At 32.7% G+C, this 15,814-nt stretch overlaps 1 protein-coding gene and 1 pseudogene across 1 annotated transcript; one reads left to right on the forward strand and one right to left on the reverse strand.

The window, feature by feature from the left end:
• Positions 1–4,422: 4,422 nt before the first annotated feature.
• LOC136989679 (DNA topoisomerase 2-alpha-like) lies at positions 4,423–9,839 on the reverse strand. The gene has a single exon (XM_067287901.1). It carries the CDS (start codon positions 9,638–9,640, stop codon positions 4,892–4,894), a length of 4,749 nt encoding a protein of 1,582 aa, XP_067144002.1. The 5' UTR covers positions 9,641–9,839; the 3' UTR covers positions 4,423–4,891.
• Positions 9,840–10,177: 338 nt separating this feature from the next.
• LOC136989678 (DNA topoisomerase 2-alpha pseudogene) lies at positions 10,178–15,497 on the forward strand (annotated as a pseudogene).
• Positions 15,498–15,814: the final 317 nt, after the last annotated feature.

Below are 15,814 nucleotides of genomic sequence, written 5' to 3' on the forward strand. Positions count from 1 at the left end.
TTGAACCAATAAGTATAACAATGAAATGATAAATTTGATTTTACAATAAATATAATGTTGTTTATTAGAAGATATTTTAAAATAATTTTAGTAAATAAAAAACTTATTAATATAAAAATAGTTTTAAATGATTGTAAATGTATTACACTATTAATTTTTCATATTTAAATATGATATGCATTGTTATTACTAAACATATTAATCGTTATGCATCTTAAAAATTATTTGTCCGTATATTTCATTAATTTATCTAATCAGCTTGTAATTATTTGTGATGGATGTGAGTTGCTCGTCTGGTGTGAGAGTGAACTTTTGAAAGTAGCTGATACTTAGTATACTAAAATACAATTGTGTCAAAGGAAGAGGAATATGTTCGACGGTAAAATAGAGAAATTGGCGAATGGTTTATCCCTGGATTTGATTATAATATTGTTAATAATTGCTGGAGTTGAGCCCAATCCAGGTCCTCTCCCCCGTTCCCCACAACAAATAAGTCATCAGGATATGCAAAAGAAGGGGCGTGGGAGACCTCGGAAGGAAAGCTCCAAGGACGAGGAGAAAGAAAACCAACAAGTAGAAATTTTAAGTATAGATTACCACCAAATAGAAGAAGAGAGTAAACAACTGTCTGTATTCACGAAAGAACCAACAATTCATGATTATTTTGAACCAGTAAACGAACCGGAATTACAAACTGCAGTTAAATCTCCATATACATTGCAATCTATTTACGAGTTAATCCAGGATAATTTTTGTCGGTTAAATATCGAGATTCAATCGATTAAATCTGAGGTAAATATATTGAAAGAAGAAAATAAGTGTTATAAAGAGGAATTGACGGAAATTAGATATAAGCTACAAGAATTGGAAAAAAAATCGGAAACTAATGACCATCTTAAAGGTATGTTCGAATTTGAGTTTGACAAATTAGCAAATGAAAAGACTAAAAAGAACATAATTATTATAAATTATCCATTCGCAACACTAGATTATTTACAAGAAATAAATTCATTTATTAATAATAAATTAGAATTAAAAAATGTTGAAATAGAAGGATTAATTAAATTAAATAGCAGTAATAATAAACCTATTGTTAAAGTAATCCTAGAGTCTGTAAATATAAGGAATTTAATTCTTAAAGAATTTTGGAGAACGAAACCGAATTTAGTTGGTGAGAATGAGAAAAAAATAATTTTTACTGCCGATTTATGTAGGAGATCGAGGATAAGGAAAAAACATTTACAGGCCAGAATTAAACTAGAAAAGTTAAACAAGAAAAAAATAATAGTATGAGATGATTATTACATTAAAGATAACTTAGTATATACGTACGATATTGCCTCAAATAAGATCATCCAATTGAATCATTTTTTAGGAGATGTTTGACTGCAGAGTTAGGAAAGGAAGGGGAAATAAGGTGTAATACATCTAATTCTGCTTCAATTGGAAATAATCTACAATTGGTTCAAAACTCTATCATAAGTCTGGATGATAGAGTCAACGATGTTAGCAATAATAATTTTGCATTGATAAGATATACTAATAACGTTAGAGACAAATTATTTATTAGTTTTTGGAATATACAAGGTCTCCGGGGGAAAATGCATAGGAAGTCAGTAAAAGAGTATATAAAATCTCAAACGATATGTGGCTTCACGGAAACCTGGATTGTTAATCTAAATAAAGAAGACGAGGAGGTGTTAAAACGTGAAAACACGGTGTTGTTCAGCGGAGCTCAGAGGAAGTGTGAAAAGGGTCGTCCAGCGGGTGGATTATTGCTGTTAATTAAGAAGAATTTTGGGCAAAGATAAAGAACATCCAGGTTCATTTCCGGCTGTTTAACTCTATAATAATGAATTCCATTGGCTATGCGGCCCCAATTTGGAGCCTTACGAACTTTCAAAAATTAGAAGTTATCCAAAATAGGTTTGTACACAAGATTTTTTTGCTGGATTACAACACACCAGGTAGCGTGTTAAGACTGGAATTAAGCAGGTTTAAATTGAGTGCTACCTTAATAAGGAGATACATGAAATTTTTATTTAAAATAAGAGACGCTCGAAATCTTTCAACTGTATTATTATACCAATTGTATCGAAAATCTTTGATTAAGGTACAAAGCAAAAACTGGGTGTCACAAATTGCACAAATTTTAAAGCGCTTTGGATATTCTATTAAAATATTCCTAGATTTACCTGAAATAAGTGAACAACATTTCCAAATGTTGATACAAAATGTGCTCGAAATCTCTTATCACAAGACATAGAAGACATATTCACAAGAGAGAAAACTGATTGGTATAACATAATTCTTGAGTATCCATTTATTAATAACTACATGTTAACTAACCTGGCTTTTAATGTTAAAAGATTTTTCATACAACTCAGAATAAACAAAGAATTAATATTAATTAATAATAATTTCATTGAGTTTTCTAAGAGTATCTGCCCAAGATGCCAAAAAATAATTTCAAAATTTCATATGTTTTGTGGCTGTAAAGATGTAAAGGAACTGGCACACAATCTTGACTTGCATATGTTAACAAGGTGCACTAATGAAAGAGCAATGTATGAAATATTCCATACAGTCAAGATAGACATAATTTATAGACTATATAAATATGCCCACAAATTTTTAATGTAACAAATTCATTGAATACATAAATAACATAAATTAATGGTATTGTATGTTATAGAACCATGTGTATGAAGAAAGTTACCAGTTGCAGTATAGGTTGAAATGACTTTAAATTGATGTTATTAAAATAATTATAATTGGTAACTAAATGTGGAATATAATGCTTGGTTTGACTTGTGTTGCTAGTGTATTTTTTAACATTAATAACAAGCGATTGTTGTCAAAAACATCCTTTGTAACTGGCTATCGCCTTATTACGAATAAATTTTGAATTGAATTGAATTGAATTGTAATTATTTGTTAATAATTGTAGATTCAGGCAAATAGTCTTTTTGTCAAATGCCTAGTATATTGCATTCCTCCTATGAACAGAAGACAATTTATGATGATGTCAAGAACATCAACATTGGATTTTGAGAGAATGGGCAATATTCTGTTCACATTGAATTAGAATGTGTAGAGAATAAGGAACCCAGTATGGTCCCAGGAACAATATGATGAGACCAGTTTGCTAGTGTTTTTTCTTTAAAAGCTCTCTCTCTGTCCCATGGGCACTAAAACCTTTTTAGTAAGCCTTTTATGGGTTCAGCCAGGCCCACAATGGATTGCTAACTTAATATAAATGAAATGAAAATATAAATGTAAAATTGAATTAAGTTGTAAAATTTACACACTGTACAGTACATGTCATGAAACTAATGTTCCAACTAGAACAGAACTGTACATAGTAAGGAATCTTGACTTGAAGTTGAGCTGCATATCTGCTCAATTAAATATATTTGCTAAAAAAAAATTGATTTATCATTTGAGTTTCCCCAGCTTATTCCATCAGCCTTTACCAACACTCCCAAGAACTTCAAGATGTTCTCATTCAAAAACAGACTTTGCTACTGATAGAATTAATGGATGTTTATTTTTTATACAAGTGTATAATGAATCACCTTATCCATCAGGCAATACAAAAACTTTAGAAATCAATTTTAATTTTTCCTTTTGCAATAATTTATATGGTTATTGCAAAAGGAATTATCGACAAAGTAAATAATACCAATTCTTGGTGTATGATTATATTAGTGCATCTTTTGAGAAATTAATTTTGAATTTAAATTTCACGTTAATATAGAAAAACAATGCAAATTTCAATAAATGAAATAATACAAAAAGCAAGAAAAAACTTAATGTTAGAATTAAAAAAAATTCAAATTTCTTAAAATAACTTAAGTTCAATGCCAAAATTAATAGAATATATTTTTGTATAATTTTTAAAGTTCAAAATAAAATTATGGAAGAAAATATTTTGCTACTTCATATTACAGCGTATCCAACACAAATTATATTCAAATAACATTGCAGAATTCTGTTTATTATAATGTTCAACTTATTTACTAAAGCATAAAATTTCCACTTATTTCATATTGGCATACTTTATTGAAAATATTAATTTGAAAAAAATAACATATTTTTGTTATTTATACATTAAAAATATATGTTAATATAATAAACTCCAAAACCAAATGCTTACACTGATAAATAATTCATGAATTGTTACAAACATTACAAAACAAAAAGTCTATAATGCTTACTACTATTTTATGTATCAGTTTATATGGTATATACATAAAAAATAAAATACCAAAAATATTTACATATTTAAACTAAATTAAATATGAATACTTGTACAAATTACTTTTAAAAGTAAAACATGTAAAATTGTTTTTTTCAGTTTTAAAAAGTTTATAGAAAAATTTAATTTCATTTATTATTTTCTTAAGTTAAAACTTTAATAATTCCTTTCTTCACGAATAAAAAAAATATACAGCTATATTTAATTGTAATATTTATTAACAGTATAAAAACTATTTAACAAATATGAATGATGAATGATTGCAGTTATGAATTCTTAAGTATAGAAATTTTGTAATTTGTAATATTCTCAATAACTTTAAGGCAGTAATAAAATGTGGATTATATACAGTATTTTTTCTAATGCATATAAAATATGCCCTCTGTGAGAAATTCTTTCCCGAATCTAGCTAACATTACAAAATGCATGTAAATACTTTTATCACTTATATGTGAACCACAAAACTTGCACTACATTTTGAAAGAATATTATAAAAATAATATATTTCTATATTTAACGAATATAATGAAAAAAATAATGATAACTGATTTAAATAGAGAAACAGATTATAATGTTAGAGAAATCTTAAATATGTGTGATTTAAATGACATAATAAATCATAAAAATGTTTTAACTTTCTTCATTTGAGTCAGATCCGAAATCATATTTTATGGGCACACACGATCTAGCGGAACGTGATCGCTGTTCCGTTACAGTAACTTTTGCCAAGGCATTGTCATCAATGTCGTCATCATCATCATCATCACTTGAATTCTTTTTTACAGTCTTTTTAGATTTAGCAGGTAATTTTGGTTTTGGTCCTGCACCATTGCTATCACCAACTTTTTTTCTTTTAGTCCCTCCTTTTTTAGGAACAGCAGTAGATTTTTTCGGTTTTAGTTTGAACTCAGATTCGGAATCATCTGACGAGATGTTTTTCTTTGGTCGTTTCTTGGCTTTTGATTTCTTTTTTTGTTCATTTCCTTTCATTTGTAAAATATTTTCATCAAAGGATAGATCTGAGTTGTCATCATTATTATTAGTGTTTTCATTATTTTTATTCTCGTCAGAAAGGAGAGACTCAAATAAAGCATCGTTATCTGCAATTACATTACTCTTAGATTTTCCACCTTTCTTGGCTTTAGATTTTGGTTTTACACTTTCATCACTATCCTCAGATTCAGGAACAAAATTATCATTAGATTTTGAATCTATATCATTCTTTGGTGATATTTCATTATTCTGTTCAATGCCAGAAGAATCACTGTTTTCATTCAAATTAATTATTTTTGGTTCATCATCACCTTCATCATCGCTATCAAATATATATTTACTTCGAACAGTTGCTGCAGCTCTTCTAGGAACAATTTCACGTTTCTCAGTTGGTGCAATGTCTTCTAAATCCGAAGAATCAGAATGACCCCCATCAGACTCAGATGACCAAGGATTTCTTTTTGAACCTTTCTTACCTTTAGGAGAACTGGTTTTCTTTGGTGCTTTAAATGATAAAGTCCCCTGTTTCATTTTCTTTTTATTTTTCTGTTCTAATATTGTAGGAGAATTTCCTACTCTTTCAGCAAGTGGAGGTGGAGAATCATCTTTATCTTTCTTTAAAGATTCTACATCAGTTTTTTTGCTTCTTCCTCTTTTCTTACTTTCTCCAGTACCTAAAGGTGCCTTCTCTGCTCTCTTCTTCAAATCTGGATCAATACGTGGAATTACTCTCTGACCCATGGGTGAAGGTTTAGTCTCTTCCAGTGCAACTTTACGACCCTTTCCAGATTTACCCAATTTTACTGCCTTTTTGGTTCCACCAATTATTTCATCTTCTCGTTCCTTCTCTTCAACACGATCTAGTTCAACCATAAGATTTGTTAAATCATCTTCCCACAGATCTGCAGGTGTTTTCTCTCTTAAAGCTTCCAATTCTGCTCGTTTATCGTCTCGCTTCTTTAAAAGTTCGTCTTTTCTCTCTCTTGTTAAACTCCACAGATTCATACCTAACAGATAGTCATAATCAGGACCTGAACTGTCACTCTCATCATCATCTTCATTTGTTTCTTCATTCTCAGTACTTTTACTCTGCGATTCTTTCCAAGACTTCACAGGGTCTGATTCATAGCCTCTTTCCTGTAAAGTTCTAATCAGTTCTGACTTTTTGCGATTCTCTATTATTATTTTACCTTCGATTTTCTCAAGAATAAAGCGAGCCTGGCTATCTAACTTTTTGCTCTCTGCTGTAAGCATTCCCTCTAAATAAGCCTTTCTTCTTTCGTAACAAGACAGACGTACATCAAAAAATTCTCTAAGAATCTCTTCTGGAGAATCGTATCTACGTAAACAACCTTTATGATCAAACAAAACCATAGATGAAGTTGAAAGTGTAGTCTGTAACTTAAAAACTTTGTGAAGTCCCTGTTCTTCTGATTTTGAAAGTTTCTCTTCATTCATTGTCACAACAAATTTCACTGTACTATCTGTATGATATTCTTTATAGTCTGTTATAAGAGATGGAACTTTGTCGCTTCCGTGAAGCATTGTTTCCAGCACTTGCTCTTTGTAAGTCTGAGTCCAAGTACGAACTGGCAGTTCGGTAATTTCCAATTTATTAGAACTCAAAATCGACACTTCACCGTTAATAACGTAACGCTGATTATCTAACTGCTCTATAACTCCTTTGAAGTTCTTAAACCATGGATTCATTTTAACTGGTTCGTCTCCCTTCAGCATCCTTCGAATATTTGAAACAATTTCTCTAGGATTGTAATTAGGAATTTTTGTACTCCATCCCGTACCTATACCTTCACACCCGTTCACCAGTACCATCGGAATGACGGGAATATAATATTCCGGTTCGATACGTTGATTGTCATCAAACAAGTGAACGAGTAGTGGCTCGTCCAACTGTGAAAATATCAGCTTTGCTAGAGGACTCAGCATCGTGAAAATATAACGAGGGCTTGCTGCGTCTTTTCCACCTTGCAATCTCGTACCAAACTGTCCAATTGGCTGCAAAAGATTAATGTTGTTACTTCCCACAAAATTCTGAGCTAAATTAATGATTGTTCCCATCAGAGCAGATTCACCATGATGATATGCAGAATGTTCTGCTACAGAACCAGCTAACTGTGCCACTTTTATTTCTCGTTTGTCGTTTCTTTTGAAACAAGTATACATCACTTTGCGCTGTCCCGGTTTCAGACCGTCGACAAGTGAGGGAATCGAACGTTCGTTATCCATGTTGCTGAAAAGAATCAGTTCTTTGTTCACAAAATCGTTGAATGTAATGTTTGTTGTGTTCTTTCCGTAAAGGTATAACTCGGGCAATCCAAGCTCTCTTCTGTGCTTTCTCTCTTCCATGCCATTTGTTAGCCATTCTTTTCTTTGATCTACCATCTTCTTACTAAATGCAAGTTGAATCGCATTATCGTCTTGAGTTCCTTCGTACTTGAACTTTATCCTGTGTCGATTCATATCTGCAAAATATTCTTTTGCTTCTTTAGAAGTGCTTGTGCCCAAACCTTTGTAGTACTTTATCTTCCATGTGTTCCAATTTGGAGTTTGTTGTTTCCATTCTTCGTATTCTGGTAAACTGTAAAAAGACATCTCTTCTTTGCCTTTAGAAATTTTCACAATCGGTGTTATAAATTCTTCCAGGAATGGCAGTCTTAACAAACTTGGCCAATTATGATGAATAAAATTGATCAACAGTCCCTTAATGTGTGAACCATCCTGATCCTGATCAGTCATGATCATTAGCCTTCCATATCTCAATGTCTTAAGATCATCTACGCTTTCGTATTTCTTCTTGTACTGCAAACCCATAATTTTAATTATGTTATTTATTTCTTGATTTTCTAAGATTTGTTTGTGCGTAGCTTCTCGAACGTTGAGCATTTTCCCTCTCAGCGGAAACACTCCGTACTTGTCTCTTCCAACAACACCCAATCCAGAAACGGCAAGCGTCTTTGCCGAATCACCTTCCGTCAGAATAAGAGTACAGTCTATGGAACCTTTTGTCCCGGCATCGTTAGCGTCTTCTAATTTCGGTATTCCCCGTAACTTTGAATGTTTTGTGGCACTACACTTTTTATTAAGTTCCGTTTGAGCTTTAAACCTTACCCATGACATAATACATTCTATGATTCCACATTTAATCACTTGATTGAAAAACTTATCACTAAGTGGACATTTAGAACCAAAATTTTTTGCCTGAAGTGTCATGTTTTCTTTAGTTTGTGAATCAAATGTAGGATTTTCAATCAAACAATTAACAAATACCCACATGTGATTTTTTATCTGGAAGGGCTTTATTTGAACACCACCCTTATTTTTCTTCTTCACCACATCTGCAAGTTTGCTGACGATCTGTTCTGTCACATAATCCACGTGGCGTCCGCCCTTAGTAGTAGCAATGCTATTTACAAAACTCACCTGCTGAAAACCTCTTTCACTCATTGTCACAGCAACTTCCCATCTGTCATTCACACTTTCATAAACAACTTTTAACGGATTTCCTTGTTCGTCATTCTTGTCTTTAATGTACTGCTCAACATATTCTTTAAATCCACGTATTGGTAGCTTTTTTCCATTCAAATACACTTTTACTCCCCGACTAGATCCCGCCACATCGTACACTCTTCTCGACATCAAAGCGACGGTATCTTTGTCCAAATCTTCCATCCCAAATTTGCTCAAATCAGGAGAGAATGTAACACATGTGAAATCTTCTCCTTTATTCGGAATAATACGAGCTTCTGTTGTTTTCGACATGTTATCAGTCCAGCACTGTTTAAAACTTTTCTTATATTCTTTCGAAGACGTTTCCACAATAAATTTGGTACTGAATATGTTGCAGAGTTTGGCACCATATCCGTTTCTTCCTCCCGTTACTTTCTTTTCTTCGTCGTTGTAGTTTGACGAAGTTAAAAGGTGACCAAAAATTAACGACGGAACAAATATCTTTTCGACTTTGTGTTCGACGACGGGAATTCCCTTGCCGTTATTCCAAATACTTATTTTATTATTTTCGGGATCAATGTCGACTTTTATGCAGTCCATGCTTTTATCTCTTTGCTTGTTATCTGCTGCATTAACTAAAATTTCGTCGAAAATTTTGTAAAGTCCAGGAACGAAACTAATATCACGAAATACCATCCCAGTTTCCGGGCCATCGTAAACCCACATAGACTGAGTAACTGGCTCGACTGAGCCAATATATGTATCTGGTCTCAACAAAATGTGCTCAAGTTGAGTCTTTTTCTGATAAATTCGTTCGACGGATAATCTTTTATCGGATTTCTTCTTATTTTCTTCGTCATCTTCTAAAGGCTTATTTCTTCCGAAGTATTCAACAATCTTCTCTTTCTTCGTTGCCATTTTGAAAATTTTTACTATCAAATTAAAAGGTTAACCAAGCATTAACGATCGTAAAACTGTCTTTCGAACTTACTATATAATCCAGTTCACTTTCAAGTTAAATTAATCCCTGATCGAATTAACGTAAACTTGACACAAAACAAAACTTTTTCACACTTTCGAACGACCGTTAACCGAAAGACAAACTTCGAATTCTATACTCTCGTAAACGATGGCGTTCGTGATTACAGGTTCGTCTGCATTCAAAAATAAATTTAACACTTATGACAGAAACTTTGTTCAAGTTCAAAGATATTAATTAATATTAAACAATACTTGACATTAATATTCATTCAGAATGATGAATTCTTTTATAATACGACGTTCGACTTACTTTCTATTATTAATTTTCTTATTAATTTATTTTTTACTTACTCGATTCAATATATTAAAAAAATGTAATTAAACGAGAAAACGAAAATAATTTCTTTAAAGATATTTTTAATTTTTCAATTTGTAAAACATTTGATGATTACTGGTATACAGATTGCAATCCAACATCTTGTTATCGAGATTAATATGTTTAAATGATAACTGTTTAGTGTTTGTCAATCGAATGAGTTTTTATTTGGATCGCGATGGCATCCAAAAAAGAGAAATTAAGTGACTTTTTTTGCGAAAATCAAGAATTGGCTGATAATGGAGACTATAAACAGAAAACGGATAAAAGACTGTCTGTAGAAAGAATTTATCAAAAAAAGACTCAACTTGAGCACATTTTGTTGAGACCAGATACATATATTGGCTCAGTCGAGCCAGTTACTCAGTCTATGTGGGTTTACGATGGCCCGGAAACTGGGATGGTATTTCGTGATATTAGTTTCGTTCCTGGACTTTACAAAATTTTCGACGAAATTTTAGTTAATGCAGCAGATAACAAGCAAAGAGATAAAAGCATGGACTGCATAAAAGTCGACATTGATCCCGAAAATAATAAAATAAGTATTTGGAATAACGGCAAGGGAATTCCCGTCGTCGAACACAAAGTCGAAAAGATATTTGTTCCGTCGTTAATTTTTGGTCACCTTTTAACTTCGTCAAACTACAACGACGAAGAAAAGAAAGTAACGGGAGGAAGAAACGGATATGGTGCCAAACTCTGCAACATATTCAGTACCAAATTTATTGTGGAAACGTCTTCGAAAGAATATAAGAAAAGTTTTAAACAGTGCTGGACTGATAACATGTCGAAAACAACAGAAGCTCGTATTATTCCGAATAAAGGAGAAGATTTCACATGTGTTACATTCTCTCCTGATTTGAGCAAATTTGGGATGGAAGATTTGGACAAAGATACCGTCGCTTTGATGTCGAGAAGAGTGTATGATGTGGCGGGATCTACTCGTGGAGTAAAGGTGTATTTGAATGGAAAAAAGCTACCGATACGTGGATTTAAAGAATATGTTGAGCAGTACATTAAAGACAAGAATGACGAACAAGGAAATCCGTTAAAAGTTGTTTATGAAAGTGTGAATGACAGATGGGAAGTTGCTGTGACAATGAGTGAAAGAGGTTTTCAGCAGGTGAGTTTTGTAAATAGTATTGCTACTACTAAGGGCGGACGCCACGTGGATTATGTGACAGAACAGATCGTCAGCAAACTTGCAGATGTGGTGAAGAAGAAAAATAAGGGTGGTGTTCAAATAAAGCCCTTCCAGATAAAAAATCACATGTGGGTATTTGTTAATTGTTTGATTGAAAATCCTACATTTGATTCACAAACTAAAGAAAACATGACACTTCAGGCAAAAAATTTTGGTTCTAAATGTCCACTTAGTGATAAGTTTTTCAATCAAGTGATTAAATGTGGAATCATAGAATGTATTATGTCATGGGTAAGGTTTAAAGCTCAAACGGAACTTAATAAAAAGTGTAGTGCCACAAAACATTCAAAGTTACGGGGAATACCGAAATTAGAAGACGCTAACGATGCCGGGACAAAAGGTTCCATAGACTGTACTCTTATTCTGACGGAAGGTGATTCGGCAAAGACGCTTGCCGTTTCTGGATTGGGTGTTGTTGGAAGAGACAAGTACGGAGTGTTTCCGCTGAGAGGAAAAATGCTCAACGTTCGAGAAGCTACGCACAAACAAATCTTAGAAAATCAAGAAATAAATAACATAATTAAAATTATGGGTTTGCAGTACAAGAAGAAATACGAAAGCGTAGATGATCTTAAGACATTGAGATATGGAAGGCTAATGATCATGACTGATCAGGATCAGGATGGTTCACACATTAAGGGACTGTTGATCAATTTTATTCATCATAATTGGCCAAGTTTGTTAAGACTGCCATTCCTGGAAGAATTTATAACACCGATTGTGAAAATTTCTAAAGGCAAAGAAGAGATGTCTTTTTACAGTTTACCAGAATACGAAGAATGGAAACAACAAACTCCAAATTGGAACACATGGAAGATAAAGTACTACAAAGGTTTGGGCACAAGCACTTCTAAAGAAGCAAAAGAATATTTTGCAGATATGAATCGACACAGGATAAAGTTCAAGTACGAAGGAACTCAAGATGATAATGCGATTCAACTTGCATTTAGTAAGAAGATGGTAGATCAAAGAAAAGAATGGCTAACAAATGGCATGGAAGAGAGAAAGCACAGAAGAGAGCTTGGATTGCCCGAGTTATACCTTTACGGAAAGAACACAACAAACATTACATTCAACGATTTTGTGAACAAAGAACTGATTCTTTTCAGCAACATGGATAACGAACGTTCGATTCCCTCACTTGTCGACGGTCTGAAACCGGGACAGCGCAAAGTGATGTATACTTGTTTCAAAAGAAACGACAAACGAGAAATAAAAGTGGCACAGTTAGCTGGTTCTGTAGCAGAACATTCTGCATATCATCATGGTGAATCTGCTCTGATGGGAACAATCATTAATTTAGCTCAGAATTTTGTGGGAAGTAACAACATTAATCTTTTGCAGCCAATTGGACAGTTTGGTACGAGATTGCAAGGTGGAAAAGACGCAGCAAGCCCTCGTTATATTTTCACGATGCTGAGTCCTCTAGCAAAGCTGATATTTTCACAGTTGGACGAGCCACTACTCGTTCACTTGTTTGATGACAATCAACGTATCGAACCGGAATATTATATTCCCGTCATTCCGATGGTACTGGTGAACGGGTGCGAAGGTATAGGTACGGGATGGAGTACAAAAATTCCTAATTACAATCCTAGAGAAATTGTTTCAAATATTCGAAGGATGCTGAAGGGAGACGAACCAGTTAAAATGAATCCATGGTTTAAGAACTTCAAAGGAGTTATAGAGCAGTTAGATAATCAGCGTTACGTTATTAACGGTGAAGTGTCGATTTTGAGTTCTAATAAATTGGAAATTACCGAACTGCCAGTTCGTACTTGGACTCAGACTTACAAAGAGCAAGTGCTGGAAACAATGCTTCACGGAAGCGACAAAGTTCCATCTCTTATAACAGACTATAAAGAATATCATACAGATAGTACAGTGAAATTTGTTGTGACAATGAATGAAGAGAAACTTTCAAAATCAGAAGAACAGGGACTTCACAAAGTTTTTAAGTTACAGACTACACTTTCAACTTCATCTATGGTTTTGTTTGATCATAAAGGTTGTTTACGTAGATACGATTCTCCAGAAGAGATTCTTAGAGAATTTTTTGATGTACGTCTGTCTTGTTACGAAAGAAGAAAGGCTTATTTAGAGGGAATGCTTACAGCAGAGAGCAAAAAGTTAGATAGCCAGGCTCGCTTTATTCTTGAGAAAATCGAAGGTAAAATAATAATAGAGAATCGCAAAAAGTCAGAACTGATTAGAACTTTACAGGAAAGAGGCTATGAATCAGACCCTGTGAAGTCTTGGAAAGAATCGCAGAGTAAAAGTACTGAGAATGAAGAAACAAATGAAGATGATGATGAGAGTGACAGTTCAGGTCCTGATTATGACTATCTGTTAGGTATGAATCTGTGGAGTTTAACAAGAGAGAGAAAAGACGAACTTTTAAAGAAGCGAGACGATAAACGAGCAGAATTGGAAGCCTTAAGAGAGAAAACACCTGCAGATCTGTGGGAAGATGATTTAACAAGTCTTATGGTTGAACTAGATCGTGTTGAAGAGAAGGAACGAGAAGATGAAATAATTGGTGGTGCTAAAAAGGCAATAAAATTGGGTAAATCTGGAAAGGGTCGTAAAGTTGCACTGGAAGAGACTAAACCTTCACCCATGGGTCAGAGAGTAATTCCACGTATTGATCCAGATTTGAAGAAGAGAGCAGAGAAAGCACCTTTAGGTAGTGGAGAAGGAAAAAGAAGAGGGAAAGGAAAGAAAACTGACTCTGAATTTATTAAAGAACTTTGTGAAAATGGTGAAGAAGGTCTCGGGAGCCTTGGAAATTCTGATAAGTCCAATAAAATGAAAAAGAAATTGAAATGCAGTTCCACATTATTAAAAGCTGTGAAGAAGTCAGGTTCTCCTAAAGGTAATAAGAAAGGGCCTAAAAGAAATCCGTGGTCTTCTGAATCAGATGGTAATGAGTCAAATAATTCTGATGTGGATGATATTACAATTCCCACTGAAAAGAGAGATGTGGCACCAAGAAGAGCTGCTGCTGCAGCTCGTGCCAAATATACTTTTGATAGTGATGAAGATATAGATGAACAAAATAAACTGAAATTTATATCTGAAAATAGTGATATGTCTGATTTTGAAAATGCTAAAGTTCCAACTTATGTAAATAATGCAAAAATTTCAGAAAATAATGTATTTTCTGATTCAGAAAAAGAAGAAAAGAAAGCAGATGATAAAGTTATTTCTTTATCTGATGATAGTGATGACAGTTTTAAATCTGTCCAGAAACCAAAATCTCTACAAGAAAATGAAAGAAAAACTACTTTTGTTACTACAGACAATAAGGAATCTTTGTTTGATTCTCTCTTGTCTAATGAGAAAAAAAATAATGTTATAGAAGCAAATGAAAATATTTGTGATTTGTCTGCTGTATCTAATTCTGATGATGATGGTTCAGGTGTAGAACTTATTATAGAAAAAGAAAAGAAACAGAAGAAACGACCCAGGAAAAAAGTTTCTTCTGAGGAATCTGATGATGATTTTATGCCAAAACCTAAAAAACCTGCTGCAGGTTTAAAAAAATCAGTACCAGCACCCAAGAAAAAAAATATGAAGGGTTTATATGAGGAAGATGGAAGTTTAGAAAAAGAAATAAAATCCAAAAAAGTTTTGAAAAAATCTGAATCAGATGTAGAACAGGAAGATGGTTTTCCGGATACCTATACAGCTGTGCAGAGATCCCGATCTGCTAGATCACGAGCCCCAATTAAATATAATTTTGGAGAAGATTCAAGTGAAGAAGAATTTTAAGAAATGATAAAAATTTTCATTTTAAAAAGGATGATCAATGCAAAAACTGTACTTAGTGTTTGTACGGAATTAACATCCTTTATATGTTTTCCGTCAATAAACAAACTATAATGTGTTTTAGAGACTTTTACATAATTTTTATTTTATTCTGTAATCAAAACTTGTTGGTGATGTTAGTATTTATTGTATTGTACTGTGAATCTTAGAAACATTCCTAAAAGTCATTCAAATTTGGGATTTAATGTATTCCCAACCATAAGTTATCATTAGGAGGTGTTTTTAATGTCTGATAGTGTGTATGATTAATGTTATTGATATTACCAATTGACAGTTTTATGACATTGTATGTCAATTTTATCCAGATTTTTTGTATGCTGCATACAAATCCATTGCATTTCATTTTAACATATTCATTTTTATATCATTATACAGTATTTTATTTGTTGATAAATTATTGTTTTACAATTGTTCTTATACAATGAAAAATATTTGACAAAGAAACTATTTTGTTGTTTTTTTTTGTATATTGTTTGACTTGATTATTAAATTTTTTTAATATAACTCTTTGTTTTACTTTACTAGAACTTTACTTAATTAACTACAATCTCAAATTATGAAAATCATGCAATTTCATTTTTTATTGCATAAAATATGACTAAATGAAATGATCATCAAATTATACAGAATGATTAGAAAGTTATTTTGTTATTTTTTGATTATTTTTGCATATATAACAACAGTTAATATTCCATTTGTG

The sequence above is a fragment of the Centruroides vittatus genome, unplaced genomic scaffold, assembly GCF_030686945.1.
Source record: "Centruroides vittatus isolate TY-2023 unplaced genomic scaffold, ASM3068694v2 scaffold_752, whole genome shotgun sequence".
Taxonomy (NCBI): Eukaryota; Metazoa; Arthropoda; class Arachnida; order Scorpiones; family Buthidae; genus Centruroides; species Centruroides vittatus.